This window comes from Hyaloscypha bicolor, assembly GCF_002865645.1.
Source record: "Hyaloscypha bicolor E unplaced genomic scaffold K444scaffold_125, whole genome shotgun sequence".
In the NCBI taxonomy this organism is placed as follows: Eukaryota; Fungi; Ascomycota; class Leotiomycetes; order Helotiales; family Hyaloscyphaceae; genus Hyaloscypha; species Hyaloscypha bicolor.
In genome coordinates, this window is record NW_020194627.1 from 1113378 (window position 1) to 1134077 (window position 20700).

The 20700-nt window shown below is 45.2% G+C and overlaps 7 protein-coding genes across 7 annotated transcripts; 2 read left to right on the forward strand and 5 right to left on the reverse strand.

Annotated features, from left to right (window-relative positions):
- Positions 1-49: 49 nt before the first annotated feature.
- Positions 50-1259, forward strand: K444DRAFT_568587 (uncharacterized protein; the record flags this gene model as incomplete). Its single annotated transcript, XM_024877205.1, has 3 exons — positions 50-255; positions 310-511; positions 593-1259. Exons 1-3 carry the CDS (start codon positions 174-176, stop codon positions 1257-1259), a joined length of 951 nt encoding a protein of 316 aa, XP_024732460.1. The 5' UTR covers positions 50-173.
- Positions 1260-1666: 407 nt separating this feature from the next.
- K444DRAFT_633678 (recombination protein Rad52) lies at positions 1667-3408 on the reverse strand (the record flags this gene model as incomplete). Its single annotated transcript, XM_024883646.1, has 4 exons — positions 1667-2553; positions 2601-2633; positions 2681-3351; positions 3401-3408. The coding sequence occupies 4 exons, from the start codon at positions 3406-3408 to the stop codon at positions 1667-1669; spliced, it is 1599 nt and encodes a 532-aa protein (XP_024732461.1).
- Positions 3409-3665: 257 nt separating this feature from the next.
- On the reverse strand, positions 3666-5281 carry K444DRAFT_568593 (tethering factor for nuclear proteasome sts1). Its single transcript, XM_024877206.1, has 2 exons — positions 5061-5281; positions 3666-5000 (listed from the first exon to the last, which is right to left on the reverse strand). The coding sequence occupies exons 1-2, from the start codon at positions 5137-5139 to the stop codon at positions 4141-4143; spliced, it is 939 nt and encodes a 312-aa protein (XP_024732462.1). The 5' UTR covers positions 5140-5281; the 3' UTR covers positions 3666-4140.
- Positions 5282-10506: 5225 nt separating this feature from the next.
- On the reverse strand, positions 10507-11881 carry K444DRAFT_666761 (glycoside hydrolase family 30 protein; the record flags this gene model as incomplete). Its single annotated transcript, XM_024887219.1, has 2 exons — positions 10507-11427; positions 11684-11881. The coding sequence occupies 2 exons, from the start codon at positions 11879-11881 to the stop codon at positions 10921-10923; spliced, it is 705 nt and encodes a 234-aa protein (XP_024732463.1). The 3' UTR covers positions 10507-10920.
- On the reverse strand, positions 10547-10936 carry K444DRAFT_617244 (uncharacterized protein). Its single transcript, XM_024881082.1, has one exon. The coding sequence runs from the start codon at positions 10791-10793 to the stop codon at positions 10623-10625; it is 171 nt and encodes a 56-aa protein (XP_024732464.1). The 5' UTR covers positions 10794-10936; the 3' UTR covers positions 10547-10622.
- A 2160-nt stretch (positions 11882-14041) lies between the features above and the next one.
- K444DRAFT_633681 (putative dicarboxylic amino acid permease) lies at positions 14042-16308 on the reverse strand (the record flags this gene model as incomplete). Its single annotated transcript, XM_024883647.1, has 7 exons — positions 14042-14967; positions 15038-15127; positions 15181-15484; positions 15604-15648; positions 15816-15872; positions 15944-16040; positions 16103-16308. The coding sequence occupies 7 exons, from the start codon at positions 16306-16308 to the stop codon at positions 14042-14044; spliced, it is 1725 nt and encodes a 574-aa protein (XP_024732465.1).
- Positions 16309-19474: 3166 nt separating this feature from the next.
- On the forward strand, positions 19475-20699 carry K444DRAFT_90680 (uncharacterized protein). The gene has a single exon (XM_024888801.1). It carries the CDS (start codon positions 19684-19686, stop codon positions 20395-20397), a length of 714 nt encoding a protein of 237 aa, XP_024732466.1. The 5' UTR covers positions 19475-19683; the 3' UTR covers positions 20398-20699.
- The last annotated feature ends 1 nt before the right edge of the window (position 20700 follows it).

A 20700-nucleotide genomic window follows, 5' to 3' on the forward strand; every position in this document is an offset into this window, starting at 1 on the left:
ACTTCAACGTCATTGTCGTTCTAAACTGACACGGCTGCGACAGCGGTGACCTGATTCTAAAAACGAAAGATTTTCGACCCTTCGAGCTCTTTTCGATCACCACCTTACAACCTTTCACAATCTCGCACATAATCATAACTTTTAATTAAATTCAACCACAATAAAAAAGCATCATGGCAGGAGACCTAGAGGTCCTCATTGACATGGGGTTCGAGAAGGCTCGAGCAGACATGGCAGTCAAGAAGACTGGCGGTTGTAAGTCACTTTCCCCCGCCTATATTCTTCTACAAGTCTAACACAAGACTACAGTACAAGGAGCTCTCCAGTGGCTCGAGGACAACCAAGACAAACCCCTCGACGAGATCGCCGGCGAGGAGAACAATGACGAGACAAACCCCTCCATCGAGCCCGCCCCACTGAAGGAAGGTGAAGTCGCACGATCCATGGTCTGCAATGAATGCGGCAAGAAGTTCCGAAGCATGGCGCAGGCCGAGTTCCATGCGTCCAAGACGTAAGTCATGATCTCCACAAAGCGGGGTAGACGGGTATATCCTTGAGCAGAGTGGGCTGACCATTATTCTTCATATTATAGCGAACACGTCGATTTTTCCGAATCTACAGAGGAGATCGCACCCCTGACCGAAGAAGAAAAGAAGGCAAAACTCGAGGAACTGAGAGCTAAGAACGCAGAGAAGAAAGCCAAGCAAGCTATTCTCGACAAGGAGGAGCAGCGGAAGAACGAGAAGATCCGCATGAAGTCTACGAAAGAGGTTCAAGATATCAAGGAAAAGCTCGCCCAACAAGAGCAGATCAAAGCCGCTGCCGCAAAGCGCCAAGAGAAGCTCAACGATATCGCAGCTAAGAAGCGGATTCAAGAGAAGATTGCAGCAGACAAGGAGACCCGTCGTCTGAAGGCTGAAGCTCAAAAGGCTGAGCGGGAAGGAAGAGCACCGCCACTTGATCCATCTCTTGCCGCCGCTCAAGCTGCCGCTCCTCCATCTAGTGGAAGTGCGCCCAAGAAGGAGGTTACGGAGGCGAGATTGAGACTGCAGACTGCGGGGGGTGTAGTCATGAAGAACTTCCCCGTAGAGACAACGCTTTTTGAGGTTGCTCAAGCTCTCGAAGGGGATAATGGAGGGGTGCCGGTTGAGAGCTTCACCATGACATACCCCAAGAAGACGTTCTCTGGCTCTGTAGACTTTGGCAAAACGTTGAAGGAGGCGGGGTTGATCCCTTCTGCGGTTTTGATCGTGAAGTAGTCTTGGAGGGCTTTTGCTGGTGGGACTCGGAGTTGGCATTTGGGCGTGATTTGCTGCATATTGCATGGACGGAGTTGCGGATTTGACATCTGTCCTAGGATGAATATAGGCATAGGCGCCTGAGTTCAGCGTTGACCATTTCACAAATCGGAAAATAGAGTCTCTATTCTCTTGAGAGCAAGTGCCCGAGCATGTGTCTTATTGATGGTGAGCAAATGCATTAGTTCCTATTGCAAAGCTCTCGGCATAATAACTCCTAACTCCTAGCAATTGGACCTATACATTGAAGAAGACTTTGTATCTTTCTTTCCCACGCCCATTCGTCCATAACGCCTTGGAGCAATCTGGTAACAATGCCATTCCTGAACGCCATTGAAGGTACCCCCCTTATTTGACTGTAACAAAACTCAACCATTAATCCTCTGCCTCTTGGTATCACCACCAGCATCACCTCCCACAGGTCCATTGGCAGGTAAATCCGTCAAAGGCGTCCTGTTCGCTCCATTATCAACCGGCCTCTTCAATGGCTGCTTAAATGATCCCCTATTCGCCATCGGACTAAAGCTCCCAGGTGCACCAATCCTTCTTGTCGCATCTAGCTGGGGGTTCACAATATTAGTCGTCTTTGGCCCAGGGCTGGCAGCCACAGCTTGAGATGAACCAGGTATATGTTTAAGATCTCGAGTCAGTGGTTTGGAGGTTTTGTGGTCGATTCCGGGAGTTTTGCGGATGGATGGGGATTCGGCGTGTGGGTTGAAGGCGGGGAGGTGGCTGGGTAGTGGTGCGGGGGCTCCCTCGGTGGTCTGGCCTTCGGGGAGCATGGCTGCTGCTCTGGCTGAGAAAAAGCCTGCTCCTTGTGGAGGCATGCAGGCGTCAGCGTCGTCGGAGGGTCTGTTAAGTCGAGCTGGAGAGGCCGGTGCTGAAGGTGGACCATTCCGACTTGGCTGGTTGAGGACGCGTCCAGCAACAAGAGGGCGTGACTGAAGTCCCGAATCTGCTGGTGGACGCATAGCTTGACCTGCTCCGCTGTTCGACCTCGTAAATCCACTATTGGGCGTTTGAGGTTGAGGTGCCTGATTATTGTTGCCTACAGGCTGACCTTTTCCTGGGCCAGGCCCTGGTGGAGGGTGACTGGCAGGTGGCCTATTTATATTTAGGTTGCCTCCGTTTGGGGCAGAAGGGCGGCCTCGAACACCATTGAAATGGTGAGATGCAGCAGGTAGCTCAGGAGGAATAACCACCTCGTCCGGATGGGATTCCGGGTCTGCAACACTGAAGTCTGCTTCATCAAAATCTAGAAACTGTTAACAAAGTACAACGCGAACGAGGTGCAACACTCACCTCCAAATTCGTCATCGAAGGTATCCTCAGTGGCTTCAGAAGTCAGCTACTCTCCTTCCAGAGTGAGTTTATAGACTCACAGATACTCGCACCAGCAGCTCCATTCTGTGATTTCTCCTCCAACAGTTTAAACCCCGGCTCCAGCTCCTTCTTCATCGGCGTAGGCACAAACGTAGAATGTCTGTGCAACTTCTCCACATCCCACTTCGTAGGTTGTGCCTTGACCTTAGTAACATGCTTCAAATACTCCTTATCATAAATGCAATTGCCGAGCACATTGCCAAAATTCCTGAGGGCTCTCTTCAATGCATCCGTCGTGCCCTCCTTCTTTGCCTTTTCAAACGCCGCCGCCTTTCCCTTGCAGTTCTCCATGTGTCCGTACCCGACATCCTCATGAAAGGTTCCATCTCGCAGTGTGACTCGTACAATAACACTGAGACCTAGAGAGACCTTAAAGGTCTGCGGATTCTCGTCTACAAAATCGACTTGTACGTCCATGATCTGGCTGGACCAGCCGTTGAAGCCGAAGACTTCGTTGGCGAGTTGGATGCATTTCTCTGCTGCTAGGTAGTGTACCTTTTGTCCCGAGGGTCCGGCTCTTGAGGAGATGTATTCTGGGCCCAGTTGCTTTTCGAGTCGGCTTTGGAGCGTAGCAATTTCTTGGGCTGTGTACTCGGAGATTCGAGGCTTGACGTCTTCGAAGGGATTTGTTATTGTTTTCCCGCCTGTATTGAGATGCTGGTCGCCGACGCTACAGAAGTTAGCAAATGAATATCTAGTAAAGTTGGGCAAGAGCATACGCAGGCATCTTGAAGTGATAACTTAGCAAAGAGACAAAGCTTCCGCGTTTACATTGATTGAGGTGTTGATGATAGATGGTTGGTCGTCGCGTGCGGAGTTGCTGAAGTCGCGATTCCTTGCCGCCTTAATTCAAGGCAGACGCCTCGACACGTGACCATCCTCGTACAGAATAATACTACCACCTTAGAGGCTCGTTACAGTTCCAGGTTCAGCCACTAATAAATCGTGTTTAGTATCAGATGGTATAGAATCAAGTCGATACACCGTTTCTTCATTGGCATTTGGCATTTACGGTTAAATCTGCTTTAGCACTTTTGTTCAAATTTTCATGGAGAATTTATCAATACATCATCACATGCAGACACTTGCCTCACATCGCTGTAATCACTCTCCATGGTCCTAGTCTAAGCTACCACACCCAATTCGCTCTGGCAGAGAGAGTGTACTCCTGACATTATTTGCCGCCTTTGCATGAAGGCTCAAATGCATAAAAACCAAATTCATCCGAGAAGCCCAACTCCCAAGCATGCTCGAAGAGCTCTGACAAAAGAAAATGGGAATCTTCGTAAGCTTCGTAAGTACTGCCGTAGGGCAGGTACTGTAATAAACACTAGACGCCGATGTGTGAACAGCTGCCTTCTATAGCATCCCGAACCGATGTGACAATCTCGCTGCTTCGTATGTACCCCATGGAAATGGGCCTCGGGTATCATGATCCTGAACCACTCATGTCACCTCTCTACCATAGTCCTACGCGGACGGGTAGATTACCTGAAGGTGCGCCATATGTGCCATTCAGAAGTTGGTTGCGGATCGAGTTAGGATCACTGGAACCGCCTCCACCACCCACACCGCCCATCCAACTCAGTTCCGATCCAAGAGCATTGACAGCGACCTGCATTCGACCACCGCTCTGCTCGTTGTGCTTCTGAAGTCTCTGGTCCCATCCGCCGGAATGTAGCTGGAAGCCTCCTCCGCGCTTCGATGCCTCACTGATGACTAGAGCCCAAGCCCTCGAAATCTCGTCGTAAGCATTGTCTTTGTGGTGTTTATGTGATTGACTGTCCCATTCCGGGAGGTCGTGAATGACTTTCGTTGCGTTATCGAGGTAGTTGAGGGAGACGGTAGGTTGGGTTTCGTGCGGGGGTAGGTAATGCGGCGTAAAGTCGGTCAGGGCTTCGATGAGATCAAGCAACGGTTGCTTGACTCGATTGTAGGCATAATCTGAGCCAGCGTTACCGCCGAATGGGAAGGCTTCTCGTAGCTTTTCTTGGTATGAGGAGAGGACGTCGATGGTTGCGGCAACGGAAGGTCTTGGTGCTGAGTCCACCACTTCAGCACCGATCTGGGGATGTCGTTCACATATTGTTTGAAGGACGGATCGTAGAGACTCGGCGTCAAGTGTTTCGAGGAGACGGGGGAGTGCGAGGGGACGGCCGGCGACTTCGTTGGCTCTTGATCTCTTCGCAGGTCGAGCAATAGTGCGAGGAGCAAAAGCGGGGGAATTCTGGGGTGAGATGCTCATGCTGTCGTCGATGCCATCGTCGTCGGCCTTCCGCTTTCGAGATCCCATTCTTGAGCTGGATGTGTGAGGAGAGGCTGATACAAGCTGTTAGTAACAAAGCTCCTACGTCGTTGTGTCGTCGTGTGCTTGCTTACCAGGATTGTTATGTTGGTCGTGATGATGAAGTGGGAATTCGGAGAACGATGACGGATGCGTGGGCAGCAGAACGTTCATCTTGCTGAAGATCGCTTGTCTAGGCTAGCTAATGGGTCTTATAGTCCCTGTATTGTGTTGTTGATTGTCGTGGACTCGAGATGGTGATTGCACTGTTGATGCTTTGGTACAACGGAGAAAGGGTGCGAGGATTCGGTACAGCACAAACCTAAATTGCTTTCGAGCTAGCGAATTTTATGAGACGAAGCCACCCGAGGGCCCAAAATACAGTTATATGCGAAAACTCCCTGTTTTAGCGAGTTTTTGACGAAAAGCGGTATACTTAAAAATGGGTATACCAAAAGTTACCTAAATTATCTTTAATCACTAATTGCTTTACTAAACCACGTCCGAATTAGATGAGAAGTGGATTAATTTACTCCCCTAAAGTAGCTCTTGCTAATAATAAGAGCAGATTATAGCTCCTTACCTAAGCCCGTACGAAATCGCGGCTATTAATACTATTATTATATAACCTTATTACCCTGATTTATATGAGATTATAACCCGATTTAATACTACTTATGAAACCATATAATATTAGAGATATTAGATACAGGTTCGGAAAGCTCTTGGCTAGGATTCCCGGAAAAAACCAGGCTATTAATTAATAATTATACCAGAAATAGAAGAAGTAGTAATAGAGTATATTCTGAGATATATTAATATTTACTAGGAGAAAATTATTAACTTTCTTAATAAGGAATTCGGTATTAAACCTTACTAAATAATAATCTCGTATCTTTTAAAGAGATTAGAGATTATATATAAGAAAATTAAGGTAGTAGTAATAGAGTAAAACCAGGAGCTTCTTAAGTAATAGTATAATAATTCTCGATTTTAGAAAGTAGATTAGATTATTACTATAGACAAATTAGCTTTTAATAAGTATACGAGATATAGGAAATATAAATAGGTATTTTAGGGCTTACTTGCGGAGATAAAGATATTTTTAAAGTAATCTCCTAAATAGTTTCTTTTACTAGTATATATAATTAATAGGTACCTTAATTCTTTGGTTTATTAAGGTAATATTATAGCCGAGATTTTTAAAGATTAAATAGAAAATAGGGTATTTCCGTAATATAATTTATAGCTAGGCAAAAATTCAATTATTATAATAAATAACTATAGTATATACCGGAGTTAGAGAATACTTAATATATATTAGGTATAGGGTATTTGGATATACTAGTTATTTCCTTATTACCTAATTTTGAACCTAATTAAGGAGAGCTTTTATAATATTAAGTCTAATATATGAAAGAATTATAGGAAAGTCTATAGGAAGTATCTAGACTTTAGAGATTATCTAATTAATATTATTTAGAGGCTTAAATAGGGGCCAGAGGTAGCTAGGAAGGCTAGGGGGCATTTCTATAATTTAGGATATTAGAATTTCCCTATAAAATTAGTATAAAATTAATAAAATTACTATACTTAATATTACTTAAAGTTCTAGTAATTTTAATATTATAAAAAATAGTTCCAAAATCACTTATTACTTTACTAGAGAGCTAATATTAATACTAATTAAAAAATACTATGGTTCTTAATAATTATAATTACTATTAAAAAAACAAAAATATATTTAGAATTATAGGAAATAGCTCTTTTAATTATTCTAATATATAAAAATCCTATAGTATAATTATAAAAATATTTAGTATAAGAGAAAAACTTTAAATATTAATAATCTTAACTAAAAATAATAACTATAATACTAGTAATAAATCTCTTTAAAAGAGCCTAAAATCCTGTAATCTAATTAGTCTATTTCTCGCCTTCCTAGTCCTATAATATATGGAAATTAAGGCTTAATTCTAAATATTATCCTCTATCTAACCCCTAATTAATTTGTAATTATTATTAAATATTCCAGGAATTATAAACTTTTTCTAATTCTGCTTCTATAAGTTACCTATATCCTAGTAAAAGCTAATCTCGTCTTTAGGATATATACTAAAGATAATATCTAGTTAAATTAAGTTTCCTGCTTAGGTATTCGGAATAGTACTTTGGGAGGGGGCTACTATATTAGTAATTAGTACCGGAGTACTTATATTTAATATAGAAGATTAATTAATCTCCGAATTCTATATAATATATTAAGAGAAAACCTAATTCTTTATAATAAGGAGAAATCCCTATAGAATACTATACTTTTTAGCCTCCGATTTCTCTATTACCTTTAGCTATTTCGGGTTAATCTGCTTCTCTAATATTATAGCTATTAAATTACTAATATTAGCTTATTAATTTTAAGGTAAGTAAGTATCTAGCTATACCCTAAATAATACTAATTTCTCTCTAATATTAGTATCTCTATAAATTGGGCTAGATTTTTATAAAGCATATAAATTAAAGATACTAGAGAAATACTTAGCTTAATAATTATAATCTTAATACCGGGAATATAGAAAAGTAGAAAAAGAAGGTTATTAATATTAAAAATAAGGCAAATTAGCTTATAAATAGGGAAGAAGCTAGTTTTACTAGAGGAGTTTAGCTCAATAATATAAAGCTTACTTAATAGCTATAAACTCAGGAAAGGGAATTAGATTATAATTAGCGGGATATATAAGTAAATAATAAGATAATAGTACCTATAGGATACTATATAAGCTAGTAAAGGGCTTTTTTCTCTTAAATTTATTACTATAGTAATTATAGTTAATAATAGGTTAAGATAAGTCTTCTCTTAGTTTATTCTTTACTTTCTTTTTTTCTTTTACCTTTCCTTTACTCTTATTTCATTATTTACTAATTTTCTATTAATTTTCGCTATATAATATCTATTTAATAATTAAATTAGTAGGAATAATAGTAATATTAGCCTTATTAGGAAGCTTATCTCTTTATTAATCTATCTATTTATAGAAGTTATTTAATTTAATCCTGAAATAGTTTCCTTTATAAATAAAATACTATTAATTCCTATTTGGGTATTTTTTTTTTTTTCCTCTATTATATCTCTAATACCGCAAAAATAGGCTTAATCTTTCCTAATATCTCGATTATATTTTTCTATTCTTAACTAAAGATATAATAGTAATAGTAGTAGCTATTTTCCTAGCCTTTTTAATAGGGGAAATACTTTTTTTAGTATTACTATTATTATCTAAATAAACTAGCTTGGGAGGATCTAGTATTTTTCTTCTCTTTCCTAATACTTTCTCTAGTTCTAGTAATAATTCGGGGTTTTCTTTAGTAATAAATCGAGCTTTAATAATATAATTAATATCTTTTAAGCCCCTAGAAACTATTATTTTTTCGAATCTCTTAAAGCTTTTCTTATCTTGGATATAGAAGATCTATTAATTACTTAAAGCTTTATATATTTCCTTCTATTTTCTCCTAGCTTTAATCTCCTTATCCGTCTTTATTGCTTTATTAACCCTTATCTAAACCTAGCCCTGCCAAAATCGGTATTTATTATATAGAATTAATAAAAAATCCTCCTGAAAAGACTCCGAATAAACTAGCTTATAATTCAGGTAAACCTGCCAGTTTACGGTAACTATATAGGTCTTAGCTTCGGGCTCTAGAGACTCGCTAGATAATAATGACGATATTTTAATAGTATACTCCCTTTGGGAATTAGCTCTGCTAGTACTAGTATTAGGAGAAGGCTCTTTTGGGGGCCTACTAGTAGTCATAAGCTTAATTTTAGGCTATTTGGGAGCTACTAGAGCGGAGGAGGCCTTAGCTATAGGTTTTCTCTATCGTTTTTTGCCTACTAAAGGCGGTGGTTTCTCGATTTTTTTGCTCTTTAAACGTGCCATGATAGGAGCTTGCGAATAAAGTCAAAATTGCCTAATTAGGATAGTGCTAGAGGTGGTAGTGCGATTATTGGGTGAGTTTTGTTAATTATTATTAATTTTTGGTAGGGTGCGTACCAAAAGTGCATGATGCGGCTAAAATTCGCTAAAACAGGGAGTTTTCGCATATAACTGTAACACAACGTAACCATAAAAAGCACAAATGAGCTGTCAAATCCAAACACTGCAACCCTGTCAGTGATTCATTTGTTCAAGAGAACACTAGTGAATAACGAGACTCATAAGATGGCAACCGCCTGTTGAATCTTCTAAGTCCGAGAATGTTCGACAGTGGCAACCCCTCTCGTTCGGCACGATCCGAACTTCATCAACATTACGAATGCCTTTGCAGCCTCTCAAGGAGCGATACTTTGGGATCAAGAAATGATCTAGGATGGTTTTCCTTCTAACGTGGTCAATGTTGCACCTGCACTTTGAACCTCCTTGAAGCCAAGAAGCTCTTCATCGACCAGATCCGGAGGCCCTTTTTTAAGGCCATATCAGACTCCTTCAACAATCTGGACCCACATTTGGTTGATATCGACATCATACACATTAAACGGCCTCGGGTTGCACACAACATGGGGAAAATTCAAAACACGAGAAGCAAACTCACTCAGCTGACTCGCCGGATATATCACCCTAGACAGTTTCACTCTGCACCAAATCATCTGGCTTGCTCCGCCTCCAGGGAAAATACTGCACAGCAACCCAATGTACCAAGCCGCTCTCAAACATTCTGGAGTATCTCCTTTGTAGTGAATCTCGAGCTCAGCGTTTGCTGCACATCGCTCCAATGTTCTAAAAGATTCTAGGTCATTTAAGAGTAAATCCCTACAGTCTAAGTTTTGTAGTAATATTACATCGCCCCAATGTTCCAAGAAGGTCTGGATACTTGTATTGAGATCGCGTTCTTAAATTTGACAGTGAATTTTTGAAGCCGGTGCAGGTTCTGGAGCCTCGAGCTTGTCATTGCAGTGGAGAGTGCATATTCGAAGTTGAGTTTTTTGCTGCATGCTCAATGTTCCAAAGTTTCTGGGACATTGAGATTGGGGTTAAAGTGGAAAGTGAATTTCCAAATTCAAGTTTCCTGTGTATATCTAGAATCGAGGCCGTCGATTTTGTCGATAGGAGAAAACATGATTTCAAGACTCCCAATGTTTTGTTTAACAACCTCGATGCTCTGGTACAATAAAATGAAGTCAACCAGTGGCGGTGAACCTCAACCTCGATACGTGGCCTTTCATTGCATATCGCATCCTTCATCCGAAGTTTTGGAGTAGAATGAGAGATTATATATATCTTCTCATCCACGACCTTTCTTCTCAACTCTTGGGGACGAAATGAAGGTGGCCACAATAGTGGTATTTGTTAGTACAGTAGGAACATCGACTTCGTCTGCGCTGAGCTAAGTTTTCTCCTCATAGAGCTTTTGTTGCAGATCGGCTCAATGTCCCAGACGGGTTTAGAACATTCGCCACAAATCCATGAAATCTCGGACTCACCCAAGAGCATTCGCTAGGGTGACTCGAGTTGGGTTTTCAATCAAAGTGTTAATCCATGTGTACCATCAAATCATCATTTGTGTTATTCTATGCATTTCGAGGACCCGTCCTCTAATCTTATTTTGCCTTTTAGCCCGGGGACCGTGCGTTCAGCACCTCCTTTCCTCCATCACTACATCTACAACCCTACCAAACTCACCATCGACCTTGCAGGCACCGTTCTCTCCCAAGCCCCATTCTTCCCAGCAGTAATCTGGCCCGAATCCTTCAAATCACTCTCATTATCAGTCAAGATAACACCTGGACTTGACAGAGCTTTCCCGCCGTCGAGAGTCAACTCAACATCCATAGCATCCGCTGAATTATTGATAACCTGCACCGCAACAACCCCATCCACATTCTTATACACACTAACATGCACCTCCTCATTCCCACCACTGGCATCAATCCTCACCGCGCCAGGTCTGACAAACCGACTAAACTACGCCATCGCCCACAGCCGTATGGTTAAAGTAGCAGTCATTCGTCCAGTTTCCACAGAGATCAGACCATTTTGTTTGCCAGACCGGCAGCGTGGCGTTTAAGGTGCCGCTAAGTGGCGAGCTGTAGCCGCGAGAGCTCACGACTGAGAGAAGATTCTCTGCGCCAGCAGCTTGGATACGGGTAAGCATTCTGGCTTGCGATTTCAAGCCTGTTGCATCGCAGCAGGTGATTTTCGTGTCCAGACCTGCTGCTTTCAGGGTCGGTGCTAAAACGCGTAGGAAATCTGCGCATTTCATGCCGTTCGAGTTCATACTTGCGTATCTCTCACACAATTCGGGCTCGTTCACGAATCCTACGTGTGTGACTTCGATCCCAGAGGCTTTGTAGTAGAGAAGGTATTGCACCAGATAATCGGCGTAGGCTTGTCTCCAGTCTCCTGATGCGCAAGAGGTGTTTGTTACTCCGCACAGAGAGTCGCCGTTTATGTCGTCGTAGTCGGTCTTCACGTATCATGGCGCAGATCATGCATCTGTTGCGAAGGTCTTCACGCCTTAGCTAGCTGCGATCTAGGAGAGCCAGAGCTGCCCGCTGTCACTGCCATTCCAGTTATAAAACGGTGCAGCAGCTGGGGAACCTGGTGAGAGGGGCTGGATACTGTTCACGTAGTCGAGGGCAGAAAAATTGGCCGAGCCGATGCCATTGCAGATGATTGTGAGGCCTGCTCCTGTTGTCTTAATGAATAGCAGATCTAGAGACTTTTGTTCTGTTCGTTGGTGAGAGACCATATTTCCCGTAGATTTGCTGAGCTTGTTGAAATGAGGTGGAAACTCCGAAGCCATCTACGCGCTTATATTGATGGGACGTGTCGATGGTGATACGGAGTTGTGCAGCCACTGCTAGGAGAGAAGAGAAAGCCTGCAGGGCAAGTGCAACAAAAAGTAGGGAGCTGAGCATCCTGTCGTCAAGTTAGCGAACGATTCCTAGCTACAGGACCAAAATATAAAAAATTAGAATCCATATTTTCCGAGATTTTATGAGAGGCTGTGGGGCGACAAGGCAATTTTGCCTGTATGCGGTTAGGGTTCGCGAGGCTAGGGCAGACGAGAGTCTCGCGGATTATGCCGAACTCGTCGGTGAAGGAACTGAATGTGTTGTAGTCGGTTTTAATGTTGCTTATGCTTGTGCAAGCGGCTGAGGCGATGGAGAGGGGGGGGTCAGCAGGTGCAAAGTCGTTACCATTGTCGACGGGAGAGAAATGGCCATTTGATGAAACCTTGTAGTCGGAGATGTTGACTTTGGGAAGATTTCCAGAAGGAGAGGATTACTTTCAAGTTAATAGTTACATAGGAATGCTTCTGCCAAGGCTGGCGAGCATCAAAGATACGACAAGTTCAGCAACAATAAACCTGGATCTCTCCTATCGAAGACTGTGCCGGGCTGAGTGTCCCATGCCTAAAGGGGCCTTAGCGAAGCGACGATCAAATGAGAAGACCTAGCTCGTACTATCCACCAGCCTGGACAGCTAGGCAGAGGCGCAATGCAGTCTAAGTTAAATTGGGCTCTTTTGGCAGACCAGATTCTGGGTGCTGCCAAACCTCTCGGGTTACAACAATTTGGCAGTGTTGTGAAAGTCCATGCATTTAAAACCGTGAGCTGCTGACACATCTCTGAATAAATATTTCAAAACACAACTCTTCCTCGCTTAAGATTCAGGGGCAAACGCCCGTGGCGCATTGAACTCAAGCCACTGAGGCGCAATATCTGGACCCTAAATAGACGCCAAATCCTCTCTGCTCATTATGTGCCCAAGTAAATAGCATATTAAACTTAAACTTATAAGGCCCCTTAAGCTTCTATAAGCTGACTATATATAGCAGAAGCTCAAATTTTAAGAATTACCACTGAAGAGAGTGTAAAGTATTTAAAGTCTATGATTTTAATCAAGTGCGATCTCGGGGTGATTTTCAACTTTACAAAACGCGAAAATTTCTGTGCGAGCCCGTATAAAAATAATCACGTGTTTTATAGCTCTCCCAATATTAAAGATATTAAAAATCAGAGAATGGGCAGTTAATTAATATAAAATATACGATAATTCCGATTAGTACGATTTATATTAATTCATTTTGTCGTTGTTATGTCGGACCGACTATACCTAATCTCAAACACTGCTCCTGGCAGCGGCCTTGTTTTCTCATCTCTCCCCTCCACACGGCCCAAATCCACAACCCTCGAAATCACGCACGACATCCTTGAACTAGACCCCTCTCATCATGCCCTTCCGTCTCGGGAGTTTCTTCTAGCCAGTAATACTGAGATTCTTTGAAGCCCAGTCCGTATCTCTGTGTTCTCCTCATCCGTCCCTTCTTTCTCCTCCCCTCCACTTTTGCCTGCGCCATTCAGAAGCTGAGCTCAATCCCCGTACGTCCTCTAATCCCACCCCCTAATCTTCTCATCCCCATCCAACAACGTAGCTTGCGTGCCAGTATTCCGCACACAAAGGAGAAGTATAAGTATGAGCCCCAAACCTTACCGAGTTGAAGGGGGAAAGCTTCAGCCACATCGAATGCTGCGTTACATTGGAGAACAATGCTGAATGTTGATTCAATGTTCAACTGAAAACCTTCACTCACACTCCTCCACGCCATCGACCTCAACATCCAAGACCTCGGACATTGAGTTGATGCCTGTGCAACAAAAATGTGACTTCGATGGTTTGTTTACTCTTAAGCAATAATCTCCATGTCCCAAACTTTTAGAACATCGAGTCGATGTGCAGCAATAGTTTAACTTCGACAGCGGCTGGCACGCTTACTGAGAGCGAGGTGAACAGGAAAAGTCTAAGCCACGCTTCACGACGCCCAATCGAGACTATTTCAACGGTACAAGCAATGCCACGGGCCTGCAAGGCCTGAGCAACAGAACCTAAGACACGATCAAAAAAATGTCACGATTCTCGGAAATGAGTAAATACTATTTGCAATTATCTGGCTTTATTCGTTGAAAGCATTAATCATTCCCGGCTCTATTGTGTGCAATGAATATCTCGTGCAGAAAATACCCTCGAACTCCCCATCCTCGATCGCAGAAGATCCACCCTCCTATAAGCCCCAACTAGAATAAATTTCCGAGCGTAAGACGGTAAATCCTCTCAACCTTCGTCTCTGGGCCACCCTTCTTCTCGGCCTGCGCTGCCAAGAACTCCGCCTCCTCAGCATCGATTCTCGCCTTTCCACCATACAAGTCTGCCTCCTCAGGCTTGATAAGCTTGGACTTCATAATAACTTTATACCCGCAGAAAAGAATAATGTAAATTGGGAGGCCCAAATAGGTCGTGACGAAGGTTCTCGAGTCGAATGTGGGGTGGGTTCCTTTGGCTGCCGTCTTCTTATAGGCGAACAGAGCGAATCCTTTGAAGAACATAATGAGGGTGCTGAAGATGAGCGCTCCGACTGATCCCCACATGCCCAGGGGTGCAACGTAAGCTAAAGCCGAGTCCGGGATGTTCTGTGCTTTGCGTGCTCGAACAAAGAAAATGTGGGAAATAAGGATCGAGATCCAAGTCAATAGTCCGAACATGGTGACGAGGTTAATGAAGTAGCCGAAGACGGTGTATGATGCGGTATTAACACCAAGATAAGCCAAGAGACAGAAGCAGACGGAGAGTCCCAGTGCTGGGACGGGGACCCCGCGACTATCTGTCCACTTGAAGATTTTCGGGGCCTTTCCTTCGTGTGCGAGCCCATAAAGGGTACGGGATGCGATGTAGAGATCTGAATTTGCTGCTGAAAAGACGAAGATAAGGATAGCCGCATTGAGTATCGCCGGCAGTGTGGGGATGCCACTAATGATGATAGCAACGACGAATGGGGAGGCAGCAGCCGTGGTGTTAGCCTTGTTGGCATCAATCAATTTCGTGGAATTGTACGGGACGAGCATTCCTAGGAGGAAGACAAGAACCACATAAAAGAGGAGGATACGGTAAAACGTGAGCTTGATGGCTCTGGGAATGTTTCGGCGAGGATTGGATGCCTCCCCAGCTAGAACAAGTCAGAACTCTGAAATTCGATTATGTCAAAGTAAATGAGAGTCCGTTCTTCAAGTACATACCAGTAACACCAACCAATTCAGTTCCCAGATACGCAAAGACTGCAGTGGTGAAGGTCGACCACACGGCCAAAAATCTCCCTGCGCTGCCAGCTGGAATTTTTGTCAGTATCCTTTCACTCTCCCCAACGAGGCCATTTACTCACTCAAGATGTAGGCATGAAAGGCACCGGGATTTTTCCAGTATTGAAATCCAGTTGCATGATGATCTGGGCCACCTCCGCATACAAGAATCAAGCTGAGGAGAATCAAAGCAATGATGACAATCACCTTGATTGACGATAACCAGAACTCGAATTCGCCGAAGAATTTGATACCGAAGTAGTTGATAAGAACGATGGCAACGAGGGCTACTGTGATGAAGGCTCCAGGATTGACCCTTGTCCGAGGCACCCAGTACTGGATGACCAGCGAAAACGCTGTGATGTTATTCGGAGTGACAATTATGTACTGAGGTACTTGTTAGCCAAGGCTGTGATTTGGAATAGGGTGCCCGAAATAAAGAGCAGGTCATCAAAACTGCACTCTGTCGGAGACTCTTCATATCCGAGAAGGTGCTTTTCACGAACCTTGAACCAATAATTCCATCCAAGCGTAAATCCCAGAGCCGGGTCCTGTCAAATATATTAGCATGGGGAATCTAGAAGGGCTTGACGGAGCTGAGCGTTCTCCTGTTTGGGTCCAGGAGACAAAGAGGACAAAGGCGTCAAGATAGCCCCTGAACCACCTTCCTCTCTCGGCCCTCACGGAAAACAGAACAATAAGAGAACAGTAGACTTACCACAAAGCGAGTCGCATAGCCCGTGAAGCCAGACGGAAGTGGCAACCAAGCAGCCATCTGCATATCAATGATCAGCGACACTGTCCGGCAAAATGCAGGTCTTCGGAGAGGGGAGGAACGTTGCATACCTCTCCCAATGCCGCCATAACTAGGAAACACAAGAACCCCACAAGCGTGTAGCCGATGAATAGGGGGGCGGGTCCAGCTTGGGCAAGAGACTTTCCACTGGGAATGTAGGTCAGCGGGCGGCCGATCACCTCAGCTGCCAAGAGGAGGACCAAACTCACGTTCCGATAATAAGACCAGTTCCAATTGCACCCCCAATTGCGATCATAGTAATCTGTCTTGCTTTCAATCCTCGGTGGAGGTGATGATGAGTGTCTTCATCGAAATCTCTGGGACTAGCAATGTTGACATCTTGGAGGTGGTCCCTCTTCTCGCGGTCACTTCTGAACTCGTCGGACGACTGGTCATTGTGGTTGACACCAGCCATCGTGGGCAGCGTGTTTGGTTAATCAGAGGGGTTGGATTTATGGGTAATGGGTGATGGGAGATGGAAAGAAAGACAGACAGAAAGAAAGAAGACGATTGAAGCGGAAGGGCGTCATTGACCTTTATTGAGTTTATCATGGCAGGCACGCTAGCGCGCCATGGGATTCATAGAGCAGCGCCTGGTCAGGCTGGAGCTGGGGCGCAGGGACTGCATTCCCCCGCCAAAATACATACAAACACCTTCCTCATGCGGCGCAGCAATGACGGATGGAGTCGTTTATCTCACGGTGCTTTTAGCCAAGACACTTGGCGGACAGGCAATTGGGGTCCACCCGCGGATTTTGCCCACTCTGAGCGAAGTCGTTTATTGGGAGAGCACGTCCTCACCAGTGCCCACCCACTGCCCAGCCAAATCCCAAGGCGCTAGAACGACAGAAACGGACCGCGAAAGCCTGTTAAGGTTCTGAGCCGAGGGAAAGTGACCTTGGCATAGCCTCATGGCTGCCTCTGCACTTGGCGGCCGCGAGTTGGGGAATAAAAGTCAGCAATCCTTCGTCAAAGCCTCACAAATAGCATCCAACGGCTTCGGAGTCGCCGGGCAGATTACATCCATTGGGGCCGTCACATGACATGCTTTGGGCCAGAGAAGAACGTATGGGTGAAGAGAGGAGACGAGACCAGAGACGAGCTGAGGTTGGAAGAGAGGTCGAAAGAGAGATCGGAACAAAAAGCGGGGCGGGCTGGCGTGGCTGGAGCCGGCAGTGGGTGGCGGCCAGCGGGAGCACGCCTCACCAGCCTCACCCAAGCGTCCACGTGATGGACCCACTCAATAAGGTTTTTTCTTCTTATCAAACTCTCATCAACCCTGGAGCCTCAACTTCTTGCAGTGCAAGTCGAGCCTCATGTCTATGCAGACAAGGAAGAGATCCACGATTATTGTCTGTTTGGTTGATCGCGATGTTCTACATCTTTCCACATTTGACCTCGATTCCAACACTTGTCACTCTCAAGCCCCTTTCCCTGCTCTGCGTGTTGCTTCTACGACGGGTGGAGGCAGGGTGTTCTCTTGGTATTGCGTACGTCGTGTGTCTTCCGCCTCGTTTTTCTATGCTTTGCAATGTCGCCCCGCCTTGAGGTTGAGTTCGAAATGAGTCTGAAGTTCATGTGGACTTGTAGACAAGATACACCAGTCTCCGAGCTGTGACTTCTCACACCCGCAATTGTGCAGTGGCACCTTGTTTCCAGCTACCCCTGAGTTCATATACAACGCCTCCTTCTTTGAGGTTCAGCTTCACCAGCTCAGATGCGAGGGCATATCAAAAAGCTTTCCACCCATAGTTCCGAAGAAGTTCCCTAGCCGGCTCTCCTTCTATGTTGCCGTATGAGACATTCTCGAAAAAAGTGTGTTTGGGTCTGTACTCTAAATGGGTTTCACCACACATTTCTATCCCCTTCCTAGACGCTAAAATTGCAGTGCAAAGTCGATTGGGGGCGGGAGGCCCTCTCTTGATTGGCTCAATCCTTCTCGATGCCGCTAAAACTGGAATGCGCTCCATTCGGCCGCCTCGCCGCACACCATAAATCCATGAAGGGAGAGACAAGACAAACCAGCTTGCAATGAGGACAAATGAAAGTAATGACAGGCTCGATCCCGAGTTGAAGCACCTATCACGTGATAGACTTGCTCAATGATTTGTCCCTCCTCACCTCCGCGAACCCGCGATGCCCGACACCCTCAGTCTTGCAGTGGAACGGCCATCTGGCTTTTAGACATCCAGTGCCGCGTCTGAAGAGATCTGAAGGGTTCCTATCTCAATGCCCACATCTAGCATCCTCAACTTCCAGTTCGCGCCAGTCTTCCCGCGCCTGAAGAGATCTGAAATGCTCCCATCTCATTGCCCGCATCTAGCCTCCTCAACCTCCTGTTCGCCCTAGTCTTCCCGAGTCTCTAAGCTGTGCAGGATTGCAGTTGTAGGAGGGATTCAAGAATTTGTTCCACTGAGTTTTGTATCATATGTCTTCCATTCTCCCTTGTCTTCCTTGCAGCCTGGATGACTTCCTGAGATTGGGTTCGAAAAGTGTTGGAATCAAGCAGGCTAGAAACTGCGGGCCATCAGCTCTCACACCAACGGCAGTCTCCCAATGTGAGGTGTAGTCGTGTTAATGCATGTAATCCGATTCTTTCGTTCAGTCTTGGTGGAGGTGGGGTTCCTGAGTCATATCAAGTATTAATTGGTGGGGCTGCCATTGTGAGTGGGTTATTGTCTCAAACATTGCGGCATTTCTTGTTCCAACCCGTCTCGGGCGTTGGGAACGGCCAGTACTATGGTATATCATATCAAATAAAGGCCTGGTGTCACCTTCTCAGTTGGGGTTGATGCATGGTATTGGTGCAAAATTGCTCTTGATACACAAATAATGCTGCATGTGATTGAAGTAACGATTGCATATGTGTTCTCAATCTCTCCTTGCTGCATGGCCGTCGAGCAGGAGTGCTTCAATACACACCAAGTTCTGCATGCAATTGCGGTGACGCCCTGCATATGTGCTCTTCCAAGTCTTCTGCCCGTCTTTTGCCCGTCTTCTAGAAGCACCTTCTATGCATATAGCTGACTACCTTCAACAAATTGACGTATCAGAACCCAATTTTCCGGGAGATCCGTCTCGTGTAGTTCCGGGATGCCACGTGGATGAGCCCATGTGGAGTCCATACTTGCATTGCATCATCGTGCATGACAGCATTTGACGGTACTTTGAGGGTATAGGACATGACTTCCGCGGCACCGAGAATTCGAAATGTCTGACTTACAGGATACCAAGTAAATTTCAAGCCACTGATGGTGACTTTGGCGACTTTAGGAGTCATGCCTACCACGCAGTCATAGTGCAGATCATTACAGTAGATATGTCGGCATCTGTAGCCGGTTCCGGGAGTCCGGGGGCTCGAAAAACGTGGCATTCGGGAAACCTGGATTTGGAGTACGAGGTTCGCTCGACGAACAGAAATCAGATTCCCTCTCAAACACCTCGAGCAAAAAATTGGCCGCACCTGGCCGTGTTCAACTTCGGTGAAGTCACGGGACCTCGGGTTCCAGCTCAAATCCCGAAAACCCCTGAATGCCTCGCTTCGGGCTTGTCACGGGATCTCCCGTCCAATCAAACCCTGATCAGCCTTGATGTTCGGGATTTGTAACGTCAGTATCGTACGACTTGCATAGAATAAACCTGGTTGGGGACATACTCATTGCAGTCAGACCCATGATTTCCCGGACTCTGGAGTTCTGTTATATCAGCGCGAGAACTCCCACTTTGGTGGCGATTTGGTGGTGATCCCAAGACCTTTTGTTTTCCAACCAAGTGTTACACGAACACGAAGATGGCGTATTATACTAGTGGCCAATGGCCTGCGGTCCAGACGTCAACATGGCCTGGCCCAGCCCCTTATCATGACTGGCAAAACTCAGCGATGAATGGTGGCTCGCCTGAGTCAAGCTCTGTAAGTCTTCCTACACAAGCTAAGGAAGCACGAGCTAAGACCCCCCAGTCAAACTCTCCTTCGCAGGGCTACTACGAACCCATGGATGCGGCAAACATAACTTCCTACACAGCCTCATCCTACTCCCAACAAGGAGCTGCTTCAAGCTCAGCCTATTACTCCCACGACTCAGAAGGACCATCAATTTCCTACCTCCCAACAACAGCCGACGACATCCCGTACTACTGCTCCGGAGATACCACCTCTTACGACCCATCAGCGCTCACCTCTCCCACTCAATATTCCTCAGAACCCGTATACCAAGACGACCAAAGCCAGTACGACATGACACCAGAACCAGAATCCTCGGGCCCGGGAAGGAGGAAATCCACGTCGAATTCAAGTTCGAAGCAGAAACGGCAGCTGCAAAACCGCCTGGCGCAGCGCGCATTCAGAGAGAGGCAGGCGAGGCAGCAGGAGGAGCTGCATCGAAAGGTCAGGCATCTGAAGGAGCAGTATGAGGATTTGGAGGGCAAGTACCAGCAGTTGAGGGGCGAGCATGAGCGGTGTGGGCAGAAGGAGCATCGGCGAGATTGTAACTGTGGGAGGGCGTGAAACTTTTTACGCTTTGAGATTTGGATATTGATTTCTGGAGTTCTTGGGTTATTGGATGGGTGAGCTTAACGAGAGAAGATTAAGAGAAGACCATTTAGGCTGATTTGGTCGTTTGTACGAGCGGGAGTCTGGGACAGAAAGCAGATCTGCTCAATTTGTTATTATTATACTTACTTGCGCAAGCGAAAAATGTCTTCACGAAGTCACGAAAGCATTTTAGCGGGCGAGGTAGTTCTGGCGTATACTTTGGAACTTTTTTAATTAGAGCATCCAAATGATATGACCATTTTCAGACAAGTCGGA